The 15,961-nt window shown below is 39.1% G+C and overlaps 1 protein-coding gene across 4 annotated transcripts in view; it reads right to left on the bottom strand.

Moving 5' to 3' along the window:
• Positions 1 to 15,961, bottom strand: part of LOC308402357 (metabotropic glutamate receptor 4-like) — a 202,232-nt gene that overhangs the window by 162,290 nt on the left and 23,981 nt on the right. For all 4 annotated transcript variants that reach the window (XR_013972741.1, XR_013972742.1, XM_080891126.1 and 1 more), the window contains exon 2: positions 3,925 to 4,977. Coding sequence is in view for 2 of the 4 variants with exons in the window: in XM_080891126.1 (XP_080747252.1) it covers positions 3,925 to 4,491 (567 nt within the window). In the remaining 2 variants the exon portion in view is untranslated. The remainder of the gene's footprint in view (positions 1 to 3,924; positions 4,978 to 15,961) is intronic.

Genomic DNA, 15,961 nt, shown 5'->3' with positions numbered 1-15,961 from the left:
AGAGATTGTCGAACGGAAGAGCCAAAGAAGTTCCGTAGTGTGAAGGTATTTCGGCTATTTCAAGTCTGACAAAAAACAGAGTAGCGTGCACTGTAAATTGTGCCGAAAGCAAGTCTGGAAATACAATAAACTGGTGCATGCGTCACACTGTGCGCCACGTTATTGTTTCGGTGAAATGAATTTCTACAATACTGTTACTGTTAATTCTACTCTCTGCAGTGTTTAAATGCTTACATATACACACAGTTACGGTCTGTTCTGCTTCTATGCCCCAGCTTTGTTTACTTTTTCCCACCGAGGCTTCTAGACTTCTGATTGGCCAACATTTCTGCACGGTTAGGAATCTAGCGCCACCTGCTGCTTTGGCATGTTCATAGCAGCGTTTTCCTTCATTTCTGCCTTTGTGTGGACGGGATTATTTTTTAAAACGAAAACGGAAAATCTCCGTTTTCAAAAATACCCGTGTACGTGTGGACGTAGCCTCAGTCTCTGACTGGAAGCGCTAATTCGTCATTCGGCTTTTGTCAGACTAATGTAACTGTTAAAACTGTTTGAAAAGCTCAGCTATACAACAAGGAGAGATTGAGAATTTCCTTTTAGTTCTCAGTTTATTTGATATTGACAAAAGTTAGTCAGTTTTGTCTGTTCTTCTGTAACACAAACTAAGATTTATTTTTAGAATTAATATTTTGTTTCTAAGTGGAATTGACAATTTAGTCTGTTTCGTTTGTTCTATTTTGAAACTTAAACGCTTTAGCGGCTGCCTTTTGTGTAGTTTGCAATATTTGCCTTTATTTATCTGAAAAAGTCTCATGTTCCTTAAGTACGTCTACCCTGTTGAACTTATTATGGGAAATAAATATTTAAATAAAAACAAGCTGCTGATTATTTCACATTTTACTTGTGAGCAACGGCACATTTAAATCTTACAAATATAGTTATTTGGCTTATATCGTGATAGATATCGTTATCGCCTGAAATGAAAAAAACATATCGTGATATGAAAAAAATCTCATATCGCCCAGTTCTACTTTGAATTAAGCATTTGGCTTAAAAATTACAAATAACTAATCATTAATAAACTAATGAATGAAAAATGAACATATGGTAGGCTGATCAACTCTTTATTTCACCAACACCCTTTGATATTTTCATGACATTGCTGTGCAAAAGTTTTAGGCAGGTTTGGAAAAATGCTGTAAACAAAGAATGCTTTCAGAAATATAAATGATTGTTTATTGGCCCCAAATGTATTCTGCAGCAGCACAATGACCCCAAACATAAAGCCAAAGTCATTAAGAACTATCTTCAGCGTAAAGAAGAACAAGAAGTACTGGAAGTGATGGTATGGCCCCCACAGAGCCCTGATCTCAACATCATCGAGTGTGTCTGGGATTAGATGAAGAAAGAAGGATGTGAGGAAGCCGACATCCTCAGAAGATCTGTGGTTAGTTCTCCAAGATGTTTGGAACATGTTTTGACCAGCCGAGTTGCTTCAAAAACTGTCTGCAAGTGTACTTAGAAGAACTGATGCTGTTTTAAAGGCAAAATATGGTCACACCAAATATTGATTTGATTTAGATTTCTCTTTTGTTCATTCACTGCATTTTGTTGATTGATGAAAATAAATGATTAACACTTCCATTTTTAAAAGCATTCTTTGTTTACAGCATTTTTTCCTCACCTGCCTAAAACTTTTGCACAGTACTGTATGTAAGCGTGCAGTGTTTAATAAAGAGCTGAAACAAAAGCAACTTGGTTGCCAGTACAGAAACGTGCACGAGATAAAGGGTCTCAGTTAGCTGGTTGGCAGCATACACTGTATATAAAAGATGGAAGTAACCACTGTTACATCACATAATATTCTGGACTCCACAGTTTGAAGCATTAGTATTAGCATTTTGGTTTCCACCATGTTGATTTTCTGGAGCCTGAGGTTGCCATGTTTGGACAAGAGGATAGACTTCTAAGTTACGAACTAACGCTAGTGTGTTTGGTCAGCTGCCAGAAATTCCACAGGTGCAGCACACCTGAATTACAGTGCTGTCTGTAAAGTAATTACATCTCTAATTGCCAAGTGATGTCAACCACACAAAGACTGTCTGTCACCCACATTAGAGGAGGCACAATCTAGTAGACAGCAAATGGCTGCAGGTGCCACCACATCTGTGAAATGAAGCAGCCATGCTGCAAACTTAACGTGCACTTTAACCAGTATCCAAATGAACATGTTATTAAAAAAAAAAAAGAAAAATTATATATAGTTGTTATAAAAAGGTACAATATCCATAAACATGCTTTTTACCACGTTTAAAAGTGGGAGTCTATGGGGACTGACTGGCTTTTGTGGCCACTCTAGGAAGAGGAGTTTTTGACACTTTGTATTAGCTTCACTTTTCAGCGTCGGAGGCAGCTACTAGGACTCTTATATATAACAGAAGTTTAAATAAAAAGGCTGGTTTCAAAATATACTTGGGCAGCCCTCAATATACCCACGTGTCCTGCCCAAGTAAAATCTATGTGTGGCTTGCTGTGCTTTCATCTGGTGTTGTGTACAGTGATACAGCACTGAAAAAATGTCCAGCAGTGTGCTTCGAGTTGAATCTGCAGCTCCTCATCTAACATTTTAGATACTGACGTTTTAAAAGAATTGATGACAGCAAACACCTGTTCTGTTGAAGTGTCCTTGGGCAAACACTGAATCAGCTGAAAGAATGTTTTTGAGTGTGATTGAGTTCCCCTTTGACCTTGCAGCATAAGCAAGAAAAGGACAGTAATAGACACAAATTTCCATGCAAGATCAAGGTGAAGGTAAAATCTGGAGTCAGGGTCTTGTATAAATATTAAAATATTTTTTTAGCCCCAAGTTTGTGTGAGGAAAAGTTCCTGGTTTTAATTATCACTGAATTTAAATCAGCCACTACCTCATCTCACTGAAAGTGATTTGTCTAATATTTTGCAAAAAGGTGTAATTACCCATGAAACCTTTTCAAATATGTCGGTAGAAAGTCGGTGGTTCGATCCCAGGCTGCCTCCTGGCTGCATGCCAAATATCCTTGGGCAAGATACTAACCCCATGTTTGCCTACTGGTGGTGGTCAGAGGGCCCGGTGGCGCCAGTGTCCGGCAGCCTCGCCTCTGTCAGTGCGCCCCAGGGCAGCTGTGGCTACAATGTAGCTTGCCATCGCCAGTGTGTGAATGGGTGGATGACTGAATGTAGTGTGAAGCGCTTTGGGGTCCTTAGGGACTAGAAAAGTGCTATACAAATGCAGGCCATTTACCATTTACCATATGACAGTACTTTTAAAAAACTAGTTCTTTTTAGTCAAAAAAGGTTTGCTATTTTGTAGTGAGCCAAGCGTTAAATAGCAATCATACCTTTGGTAAAGTGAAAAAGAACTATTATGACTGCCATGGCTGACTGGCGTGATAATAAAATCTGTATTGAATAATTTATCAAATGTCCAAATGTCCACGAAGAGAACATATTTTTTTCTGTAGTGTAAACAAATGTAAACACTATTGTGATCAAGGGAAAGGCTATAGGCCAAAAATGAAATCAAATCCTATTAATCACTTTTGTATTGTGACAGGCAATACCTCTCACTGCTTAGCAACCAGCTCCTCCAGGGCACCAGCCGGGATGAGATTTACCCAGGCATCTCCTCACTAAAGTTATGAAATTGGTCTTTGTGTGGCAGCAGATATCGAACACTTATTGTTCTCTCACATTGTTCAGCGGCTTGTACTGTTTTCCATCCGGTGTTATTAATTATTCAAACAAATACAGTATCTACGTGCATCACTGAAGCAAAAGTATTTTTCAGGCTAATACATCATTTGGAATTTGGAATCCATTTTTTTTTTTTTTTTGTGCAATTCGCACATCCCAACAAACCAAGCTAATAAGTAATGATAATCTTACCTTAAACAGGCGTAATATATTGGCCACCATGATGGAAACAGAGCTGGAGGAGGCTCCAATAACACCTACAACCCTCTCAGGTTTGGTGATAATGGGCGCCCCCCCACCGAGACATTTGACATCTGTGCCGTCCTTCTCGATCAGAGCCTGCACGAAGGTGAGAGACTGCTCCAAGGCGTGAGTGTCCCTTGAGCAGGTGTCCAGGATTCGTGCTCCCAGTGTGATGTTGGGCAGTAGATTATTGTCATTATTGATGCGGTCAAGGGCAAAGAGCATGGCCTCCAGTCTATGTATACCCTTCTCCTTCTTCAGCTCCCCACACGGCTTTCCATCGTGCCCTCTGGCGTGTACTGGGAAGAGCCCACCTAAGGAGATATCCCCATCGATGCGAATAGAGTTCAAATGTGTGTGTCCTGGCCCTTTGGGTTTGGCCGCCTGAGCGGGCTTAAGGGAGGTGTAAAGAAGCAGCAGCAGCAACAGAGGAGGAATCAGGCCGTTTCTTTGAGAGCCGGTCCGTTCCGGTCTACACACCAGGGGCTGAAACATGACCACGGCCCAAGCACACATCCACAGTGTACAACCAAACCCAGCAATTGGAAAACAGCAAAAGCCAGGTATTACTTTATGATGGCCAGAGGGTTAATTGCAGTACCTCTTGAAGCAGTTGGCACTGAAAAGGCTTGCTCTCATGCCTCTCCTTTCTCCCAAACATTCAATTAAAGTAGAATATGAGCTTGGCTCTTTCACAGGATGTAATCCTGTTCTCGTCTCCTCCCTCACTCTCTCACTCCGTCTTCTGACCACAGTGGTGGGCAGCTGCTCTTGTGTTTGCTGTTATTCACAGACATGCCTATGGAGATCTTTCACTTGGGGCATTAAAAAGAACAAAGGTGAACGATAAGCTTTCTTTCTGTCTCTCCTTCCCTCTATCTGTGTCTCTCTCCTCTCCACCTCAATCAGAAGTTTTTAATCTCCCCTGTTCCCCTGGGCAGGGATTTGGTATATGTCAGAGCCCTCAGGCCTGCTTAGGTCCACAGTCTTCAGAGTGAATTCCTGAAAGATGAAAAAGAGTAGAGAAGTGAGACATAGCACAGAGAAAACAGGGGCAAAAAAGCACAGGGATTTGTATTGGTCTAAGATTTTTTAATACTTTTTTCTCAACCTTTTTACTGCAGTATTATTATGCGGAAATGAAGAGACAGTTCTGGTCCAGAACTAATTTCTTTCTCTCACAGCCTGCCTCCGTTTACCATTCTGCTTTCAGTGGGTTGCCATGGACTCTCAAGGTTGAGAATGATCCCACATGCTTCATTTTCACCTATCAACCATGTCAGCAACACATTCAGCCACAATCACAATGCTGTGACATTCTCAGACTATCATATTTCCCATTTCTCTGTCAATTTTCCATCAAATTGACAAATTGAAAAAGTACTGACATTTTTATGGTTCCACTAACATAAGACTGCGCTGACAGCATTGGTGGTAGTAATGAGGCTGCTGGTCTGTGGCAGTACTTTGCTCAGAAATTAGTATTTATCAGTCTATCAGCATTTCCACCATGATATATACACGTCTTCAAATCTTTTCATTAAAAATACAAGAGTTTAAAGAAACGTCCAAGGGGCTGAATAAGCTTCTCATATAGAAGATTTCCCTTTGTGCCTAAAGAACCACTTCAGCATTACCTGGATATATTTCTGCTTACAACAGGCAAAACCAACTCCATATAGATTCAGTATAATATAACAAAATACATATGTGGGCCTCAGAGTCACTTAAGTATTTTAAGCAACAGGTTTATGGGCTGAGTTTGAAACTAACTATGAAGAGCCACTTTTATGTCCAACATCTGTCTTAAAGGAAACAATGCATGTTGAATATGGAGCTGTCAGGGAGAAGGAAAACACAAGGACCACGGAGACAATTGATGGAGAAAGTAAAAAAGAATATACGGAAGGCTGCTATGACAGAGGAGGATGTAGGGATAGGGTGAGATGGAGGCATATCATCTGCTGTGGTGAGCAGCCAAAAGAGGAAGATGGTCTACCTTAAAGGGGAACAATGACATATTTCTTTTTATCCTTGGAGTGTATGAAAGCGAAGAAGCCATTTCTAGTTCCCTTCCCCCTCCCTTTAAACTACCTTTCTTCTGATTGGCTGCCCCTCACAAAATAAGAATTTTTTTTTGACCAGCATGTGGGCGGCACGTCTGTGTGCACAGCTAGAGTTGTTTGCCTGAGAGAATCGTATCAGGTATATATCTGCTCACACTGACATCATATAGATAGCTATAGATTAAAAAGAAGAGGGGAAAAATTGCTAAGCAGAACATTTAGAGCAGTCAACCAAAAACATGTAGAAACAGCACTCTGAGTCATTAAAACCTTATTTTCTTGTTATATCAAACTGCATTTGTTTTTTTGTTTTGCTGCTATGAGTGCTGTTAGATGATGTTACGAGATTCTTTGCAAATTCAGGTGTCGTAAACAAGCTCATTGGTTACATTTGAATTTAAATTTGAAGACGGATTTTTAATTTCTAAGTTGATTCCTGTGACGCACATCTGGTCATCACTACCCTGCACTATTATTTCTGCCCTCCTCCTTTTTCTGCCTGAGATAAAAAGTACACACATGCCTGACACACAAAATATGCCACTATTAACCATCTTGTATCTACACGTCTACACCCTTCTCATTCCTGAAGTTGTAATAACTTCTAAAGGAACAATCTCCCTGCACACAGTCACAAAATACAGCTGTAGACATTGGTTTTCCAGCAGAGTGGGTTGAGGCCTTGCATCGGCAACGGCGGAGATTCATTGAGAGCATATTGGAAGTGACAAGGTACTTTGAATACACCCAACTATCTCCTACTGAGTGAGAAGTAATTTTTCAGAGTTGATTCACTGCAGGTCCACTTAAACTGCTGCAGGGCAGATGACAACTGGAAAGCCAGCCAACTCACCTTAGCCCCCATAATCAAACGCAAACCATGCAGCAGCACATCTGACATTAAAGCAAACACTAAGATTGAGGCGGGGAGTGCTGCTGCCAGCATAGCATGGTACAGATAGTCTAAAAAAATAAATAAATAAATAAAATACAGGTGTAAACATTGAACAGTTCAAATAAGAAACGGTTCTGCAAGGCTGCAGATTTGAAGATAGATGTCATCAAACTTCTGCTTGAACAGAAGAAAAGCTGGTTGGGTGACAGCTCCTATGTCTTATTCAGACTGAAGAAAGCCAGTTAATCTGTAGAAGTAGCTCATGTGCAACTGAAGGAAGAAGATCTTATATCTCACAAGATTACATGAAGTATTATCTTGTTAATCAGCTTGTGTTGTCTTGTTACAGATTAATATCTTATGGTGTTTCATCTTCAGCCACAGTGCAGACAATTCTTTCTGATATTTGAGAGATCTCAGGGCATTCAGGATGGGCTGTCTTAGAATTAATCATCTCAGACGCAATCACCATTCAGCCAAAACTATGAATTCTGTTTTAATGAAGCATTGAGGTTACAACAAACCACTTGTCAGACTTCAATTCAGCACGATAAGTAGTGACGTAGAATCTCACAGAAAGCACAATCAGTGTTTTTACTGTGTGGCTTATAAAAACATCTGGAATATACTCCATGTAATGCACAAAATCTATGTTCTGCCTTTATTTTATGGAATTCCGCTGTTTTCATTTTCAGAAAAACAAACGTACTGAATGAAAGTACAAAATGTTTACACATTCACAGATGAGCCCTTAATAGCATACCTCAAAAACCATACGAAGCACAGACTTATGCAAAACAACCAAAATGTTTACCAGCTAGAAAATGTCAAAGACAGCTGCAGGAATTACTGGAGATTCATATCAGAGAACAACCTTTCCTCAGGTGCAAAAGCATATTTCAGAGCAGACTATGTATTCATTTCAAAAGGCCATCAACCTTCAGGCAAATCAGTGTGTAATGTTAAACGGCCTTGCAAGCGACAGTGGAAGCAGTAACTCCTTAATACTGATAAACCCAAAAATGTTAGCAATAATATATTTTCAAGAATTTCAACTTCTTGCATTAACCCTACACAAACAAGATGGTCAGTTATATATACAGGGTTCAATTTAAAGAGAGTTCTAATGGAAATATTCTAAAAAAAACAACAACAAAAAACTAATAATCTGACTTTAAGTGGGAACTGGAAGGAATGAGATGGTGCTGATTTCACACTGTAATCTAAATTAGCCTCTATACCATAACATTTGTCCTGCAATGTCTGTTATCACAACTAGACCTGGTTGTGGAAAACCATGTTATTTTTTCTGAGATATGATTATTAACAAACACAGGAGAGTTTTCGTCATTGAAGCTTTTTAAGAAACAGGAAATAGGCTGACAGATGAATGGCACATTTGTCTAGTTTGTCCTATCAGTCCCATACTCCCACTTTCTCCCGTTAGGCTCTTGAAATGGTCAGAATGATTTTCTCTGACAGCTTCCTACCACTTCTCACACTGTTTTTTGAGCACCTCATCATCTTGGCTGTCAGATTTGCTCCCTGTTTGCTTCTGCAGTAAAACGTATCAGATGAAGTCATGAAAATTTATCTTTGCAAGAGATGAAGAGTCATGTCAGAAATGGGTGTAGCTTAAAAGCAAAAACCTGTTGAAGTTAAAACTTGGCGTTGAAATGCTGACCACAAACAGCGTTTACCAAAATTTTCACTGTCAATGCTGATAATTTAATTTAATGTACTCTCAATGGGATCAAAATGGCATGAATTAACACACTAAAAGATGTTTTGTTATGACTGTGCCAAAAAGGTGTACTTTGATTTTAAAAAGCCAGGTTTCTACTAGAGATGGACCGATCCGATATTACCTATCGGTCCGATACTGACCTAAATTACTGGATCGAATATCGGAGAGAAATAAAAAATGCAATCCGATCCGAGGTATCGCAAAATCACCTCACAAAAAGCGCTTTTTGGCGTAACCCAGCTCAGCGCATCGGAGCAGTATCACGTGATAGAGCGGCTGTTGTCTGCCAGACCTGTCTGTGGTCTGGTGGAGCATTTGGAGCCTCACTATGCTTCCAAACCGCCACATTTCATCTCGGAGAAAACTATCCCAGAGAAGTAAAGCAAGTTCGTAAGTTCATCTCTGAATGTTTGCATAGTATTTCCACATCAAGCTTAACAACTGATATATGGAGCCACAGCTGGACTGGCCATTGGAGTTCCATATTGAGGTGAAAAGGAAGCGATTTGCCCTGTACTTCAGCTAGAATGAAAAACAGACACAAAGCTGGAGTTATTCTGTCCTTGCTGCAAAGCTGACTCTTCTCTCATTCTCTCCCCCTCCCTCCCCTGTTGCTACTTTAATCATGAAACTGATCAATGATCAGCTGGTCGGCTTTTTTCTCGCAAGTCCCGTCTTTCTTGTTTGTTTATCGCTCACTTTGCGCTAGAAAGAGGAAACCAGCGGATAAACAACAGCAGCACGTTTAAGCTTGATAAGCTGTTGTTAGAACTGATTTAATATTAATTTTCTAGTATCAGCTGCTGTTTGCTGGAGCCACGGCAGTAAAAACTACTGGTCATGATATCGGTTTGGTTATCTGGTGAGAGGGAAACATGAAGATGAAACCAGGAGCTGTCCTTACTGAATCATCAGAGCTGAACAGGTGATGGAGAAACAGGGTTACCTTTTAGGTGACATGAACGGAAGTTATGAACTATTTCTGAGAGACAAATAACACCAAGATCCTTTTTTTACGTAGCGCACAGCTGGTAACTGTGCAGCGGCGGGTCTAGCAAAGTTTTGCCAGGGGGCCAGGTAGGGCATTAACTGGGAAAGGGGGGCACAAAAATATTTCTTTGTTATTTCATTTAAAATGACTAATAAATAATTATCTGAATCTTACAACCAAAGTTTTCATCTGATTAAATGTATAGAAATCCATTACTGTATATAGTAACTATTAAGTCTAATATATACTCTAGTAAGCTATAGTACTATTTCCATCTTTGCAGTCTGCAATTCTGTTGAAGAAAGATGTTGAATCTGTTTAATTATTGTAGAAAAATAATTGATTTCTGTGCTGCTTTTTTTTTTTAAATGCACGTGTATTAAATTAAAGTTGATTATGTTGATTAAACATCACAAGGCGGAGGGTGGGGGGTGGTTCCCTTTTTTTTTTTTTTTGCTGGGAGTTGGCAACCCTATTAGTTAGGTTGTTTAATATTTCTGCTAAGTACTCTTTAAAATATCAGAATAGGGAGGATGGTGTAGGTTTATAGAGATTTATTTAAAAAAAAAAAAAGTTGTATTGATTACAAAATACACTATATCGGATTCATATCGGTATCGGCAGATATCCAAATATATGATATCGGACATAAAAAAAATTTTAAAATTTTTTTTAAAAATCGTGCCATCTCTAGTTTCTACTCAGAAACACAGTCGCTGGCCATTTAAATTGCAGCTGCACATTAGCCGTCCTCTCTCATGAAGCAGAGGGTAAAGACAGAAAGAGACTCAGGTTATATACTTAAAAACTGAACTTCATTTTCAAAAACCAAGAAGACTCATGATATTCTACCAGTGCCTGTCTGCTGTATTCTTGCTGATATCCTAGAGTAGATGGGGATGACAGAAATATATACACAGATTTGACGAGGTCAGGAAACATTAAGACCAATAATGTCACAGTGGCACGCTCTCCTTTGAAAAAAATAAAAATAAAAACAACCTGATGTTGAATATCTTGTTTTCACATTCAACCCCATCTTTTAGAACCTGATTTCCAGAAAGCTGTTTTGTATTCAAACCAGTCTTGGAAATAATAAAGCCACTGGAAGAGATCTGCAACACACCAGACTTTGGTTACTGAGCGAAACAATGCTGAAAACAGCCTGCGTTCGCTTCCCTCCCTCCAAGACATCTACAGGAAGCGGTGCCTGAGGAAAGCGGGGAGGATCATCAAGGACTCCAGTCACCCCAGCCATAAACTGTTCAGACTGCTTCCATCAGGAAGGAGGTTCTGCAGCATCCGGTCCCGTACCAGCAGACTGAGAGACAGCTTTTTCCATCAGGCCATCAGACTGCTGAACACGTCATAGACACCTCAGCTTCACTACTGGAACTTCAACATTATGCACTCCACACTGTATATAAATGCCACTTGTTTTGCACATATTCAACTCTGTATATTTTATATATTTTATTATTATTATTATTATTATTTTATTTTTTTACTATTTAATTTGTAAAAATGTGTGTACACACACACACACACACACACACACACACACACAGGAAAATATTTAGTATACACATCCAGAAATGCATACACTATTATATATTGTACATATATTTATTAGTTTCAGGTTGGCCATTCTTGTATTTTGCTCGTTTGTGTTGTTGTGTTTGCACATCTCTGTTGCTTGTGGGGCTCGCACACAAGAATTTCACTCGCATGTGCTGTGCCAGTGTGCCTGCACATGTGATGTGACAATAAAAAGTGATTTGATTTGATTTGATTTGAAATAAATAAATAAAACGTTTTCGCTTCACTCGCCTCAACATGCCTACCCTTACAAATGCAATCCACCTGAGAAAAAATAAATAAATAAGTGGTGTTCTCTTTGAAGCAGACAAATGTGTTCTGCAGATCTGCCCTTATTCCTTTAAATTCCCTCATAATATTTATCACTTTACATTAGAAATCACACCGCTAGTGCAAGTATTTTACATTCTAATCAGTGCTGTGAAAGGAACATTATAAATATGAACAAGGGTATAGCTGAGATAAATTATTATTTATTCTAAAACGATTATTCCCCTCTTTATCTTCAGAGACCTGAGCAGCTGCTGGATGGCCAAGTGAGCCAGGGAAAGTTTGAGAAATGCTGCAGCTCTCCTCTCACAGATGGGCAGGATGGGTTCTCTAATTGACACTCCAGCATGTTGATGCTGCACAGCAGATCAATAGGAAGGCAGAAGTAGGCTGCCCTGAGGAAAATGAATGAAGAGAGGAGGGCTTAGCTGCACACAAGGAGTTGAGAGCTTGGAAGAGGCTGTCACTATGTTTCTAATGAAAGAAAAAAAATTACTGAAATAAGCCTTAAAAGGACATATTGATCGGGTGAATCAAACTTAAAAGTGGAATGGGGAAAATAATTATTTCTTGAACTGAAAAAGAAAAAGAAATTGCCATACAATCGGTGCACAACACTAGGGTGAGCTAGGCCATCTGTCATTGAGCTGATTTTTAGCACCACAATACAGTAATTCCAGTATTGTTACAACAGAAAACACAGTGATTATTTTTACCTGCATCTACTCTCTTCTTGTATATTATAGAGCAGTTTTGTGAGTCAGTTTTGTGTTAGATTTTCTTTTTTAGTCAATAATGAGTGTTAGTGCTACATCGAGCACATTTGTTCTCACTAAATATAAACTCATCAGAAATATTTTAATGGAGACATTCATCAAAAATAATTTATGACTCATTGTGTACTCATTGTTATATAACAGCAAATTTGATTCTCTTTAAAGATGAACCTTATTTCTTAGTGCCCCAAACTTTGGAACTATAAAGCATAACCATTAATGCGCTCAAAACAATGCAAACTCTTTTGTTACACAGGTTTCAGATAAGGAATTTATTGAGAAGTATAGATACAATTCCAGCTCTGCACAAAGTTACTACTAAAGCATATTTGCATAATATTGATAATACAAATCTTCAAGCCTTCAAACGCCTCCATGCAGAACTACAGAACGGTTCTTGATGACAAGAGTTTTTATTGCCAGCTGTCAAACTACGCATCTGAGACAAAGAGCAATCTTGATATTCGTTAGTGTCATCCTTTACAATAGAGAGAAGCCTCATTCAGATCTGTGCAGCCTGAATGTGAGGTTTATTCTCTCTTGAGTGTGTCAAGTTTCTAAGCAGCAGTGCCTCAGCCAAGCCATGCAGTTAATACCGACAGCTTCCAATATAGGTGTTAATTTGCCTAATTAGAATAAAAACAAAAAAGTTTGGCTCAATCTGCCTACATACTTATTCCAGTTTACCATAATTATTGTTTACAAAAGTGGCCCAAGGTATAAATACTCCTGAAGAGTCAGGATGCACAATTTCCACAGTAATTATTCAAACAGCTTTTTACCTACTGATATCATCTTTTCAATTCTCAGGAGAAAAAAAAAAAAAAAATCAGCAGGGAGTGTGTATATTGCAAAAATAATTAGAGTATCAGTCAGGGTTGGCCGAAATGTTGAAATTTTCCAGCCAGCCACTGTCAGCCCAGAAGCATGCATCTGCAAATATTTTTCGAGATGTATATATGTGTGTGTGTGTGTGTGAAGCAAAACACCCCACTCTAACTGCATGCACATGCATGCTCACATCTAAAAAGAATAAAATACTATATGCGACAGATTTGTTTTGAATTGTAAAAACCGCAAAGCCAAAAACAATACATATACCCTAAAAACCCATCAGATAAAGGATTCCTTTTAGTCTCCAAATGAAAGAATTACAGCTTTATATACAGTTTGCTGTTTAAATGATTAGGTTGGACAAGCTGTGAGCTCAGAAATGCAGTGGAAACTTCATAAATCATTATAAAGGTAGCTAGCTTGCTTTGCCTTGGCTCTTGGATAGAGTGTGAGTTCAGAAGTCCATCAGAGACACGAGGCGACGTCTACACTGGTGCTTCACTTTATAGTACTTAGCATCTGCCAAACAATGTCAGGTCTCCAGACTCTAAATTCTCTAATCTTTTATGAGGAGAATATTTATCAGTGTCTGTCTACAACGCTCTAGTTCAACACAACAAAGAAGAAAGACTTCAAATTTGGCAGTTGCGCTACTTGGAGAAAGGGGCAGACTACTGAATTATCGAAAAGAATTCTAAAGAAAAATAAATTCTTTGAACAGCAAGTTTCTTTTTAAATCTTTCTTGGTTTTTCCACCAGACCTCTATTTGCAGAATCCTGCACAATCGTTACTCCCCCCTTCAGTTCTGGCAAACCAATCATTACTGGCTGATGAAAAGTGCATCACTACCAGTGCACTTCTGTGCCACTGTCTGCACAGACATTGTTTGAACGTGTTTGGCAAGGACCTGAATGTAAGATGTTGTCCCCTTACATGTAAAACTGCAGCTTTATTTACCAGTTATGATTTAAAGTAGGATGTCACTGTGTAAAAATATTCAAACTGTTTAGGTACTATGTGTGAGGTTTTATTGGGGACTTTGTTTAAATGCATGTGAGATGGAGCTGGACTCCAATTTGACCATGTTGATTCTGCATTGTGACTTTCAGACATGATTCCTCAAAAGAAGACGTGGTGACCTTATTATTACCTGCTCTGGTCAGTGGTTTTAAATCAGCACATATATGCAAATAATTTTTCACCACCTCCCCACCATTAATAATTGAGCCTACTGTTCGTTCACAAACTCACAAGTTCTCATGCAATTTAAATTCCATCTAGAGTGAAACCTTTACTTTTTAAAGTTTCATAGTTTTTTCCCCCCTTCAGTTCCATTTTATCAGCTCAGTATGAAGCTCAAAGGAATAAATTAAAGCTATCAAAAGAGCTACACCCTGCAAAGCCCACTCATTGGCTGCTGTAATGAAAGATAACGGTAGATACTGCTGTTCTCTTCAGGGTCCAATTTCTAACCTGTGCCTTTTTACATTTTGGTAACATTACAAGCAAGACAAAATTAGTAATCAGTGCATGTTTTTTGCTGATAAATAACAGTAAATGATTTTTCTAGTAATCATCTGATCACTTGATCCGCTGCTACATATTACATGTTGCTGAAAAATGAATCAATTAACTTGTTACACTGATGGAATCATGTCCAGTATTATGTATGGATTTGGTACATCACTACCAAAGTGGTCCAATGGGAAAAACTATTTTACAGACAGGAAAATGACTGAAATGATCCCAATTTCTTTCCCTCGACATCTGATGTGTTTTGTCACTGTTAGATATAAAGAGAGATGGGAGCTTGAATATTTTATCTCCAGGGCGCATTAATTACAGAAACAGCAAAATGCAGTTGACAGTTGTGATTTATTTAGAACCCTGAGATATGTGGTAAATCTTGCTAAGACATGATATTATGCAATAGCTGACTGTGGTCGTTTGATTTCCCTTCGCTGAGAACCCTCAGGAAACCAGGGTGTAATTTATCTCTTGAAATATCAACTTTATGACAACCGCACAAGAGAGCCGCTCCATTTCTGTGCCAGCTACAGAAATTTTAGAACATGCAAACAAGGCTTATTAACATGAGGCCGTCGCTGTGTTTTCCCCAAACACAGCGAATGCAATGTGTTGTTTTGGAGATCCTGGAAGACATTTGGAAGTCAAAGTTGAAAACAGAGGGGGGGAGAAGAAGTGGGCCATCCCTAAATTTTTTTGGTTACTTGCGCTGGATGTTTTTTGGTGCAGGCTAATGGAGGGCTAAAGGCCACTGAGCCACATCTAGCAAGAGATAAATGGACTGAAATGTGAGAAGAAGCCCTGATTCTCCTATCCCAGAAGTCTGGTGGGAGAAATATAATGCTGCTTGAATAAGTTGAAGACACTATGCGAAAGGGAGAAATTGTTGACTTCCTGTTCGCTGACTGACTGATTCAATGACTATTATCTTGCTCTAACAATGAAACACACACCTCCACAATCCTCAAGTTCTCACCCTTATGGTTCACAGTGTCTTATCCTCCAATGCATTCTTTAGCCTCTCATCTTAGGGGGGGGGGGGGGGGGGGGGGGGAATAAAAAAAAAAAAAAAAAAAAAAAAAAAAAAAAAAACACAGGGGGGCCATTTCTGCTTAGTATTCATCACCATTATATTTCCCTATAAAGCTTTCAGTTCCTACCAGCCATCACATGCATACCTGGGGGCCTGAATTGAATACGATTCAGAAGGCAGGCTTGAATCTACAGGTTAAAATATATCCAAACACCTTGGTCTCTCAAAGCCTCAGGCACTGAAGGCT

This window comes from Rhamphochromis sp. 'chilingali', assembly GCF_963969265.1.
Source record: "Rhamphochromis sp. 'chilingali' genome assembly, chromosome: 9".
Taxonomy (NCBI): domain Eukaryota; kingdom Metazoa; phylum Chordata; class Actinopteri; order Cichliformes; family Cichlidae; genus Rhamphochromis; species Rhamphochromis sp. 'chilingali'.
Note: the sequence above shows the minus strand (reverse complement) of the source record. Positions and strands in the feature narration are given on the sequence as shown.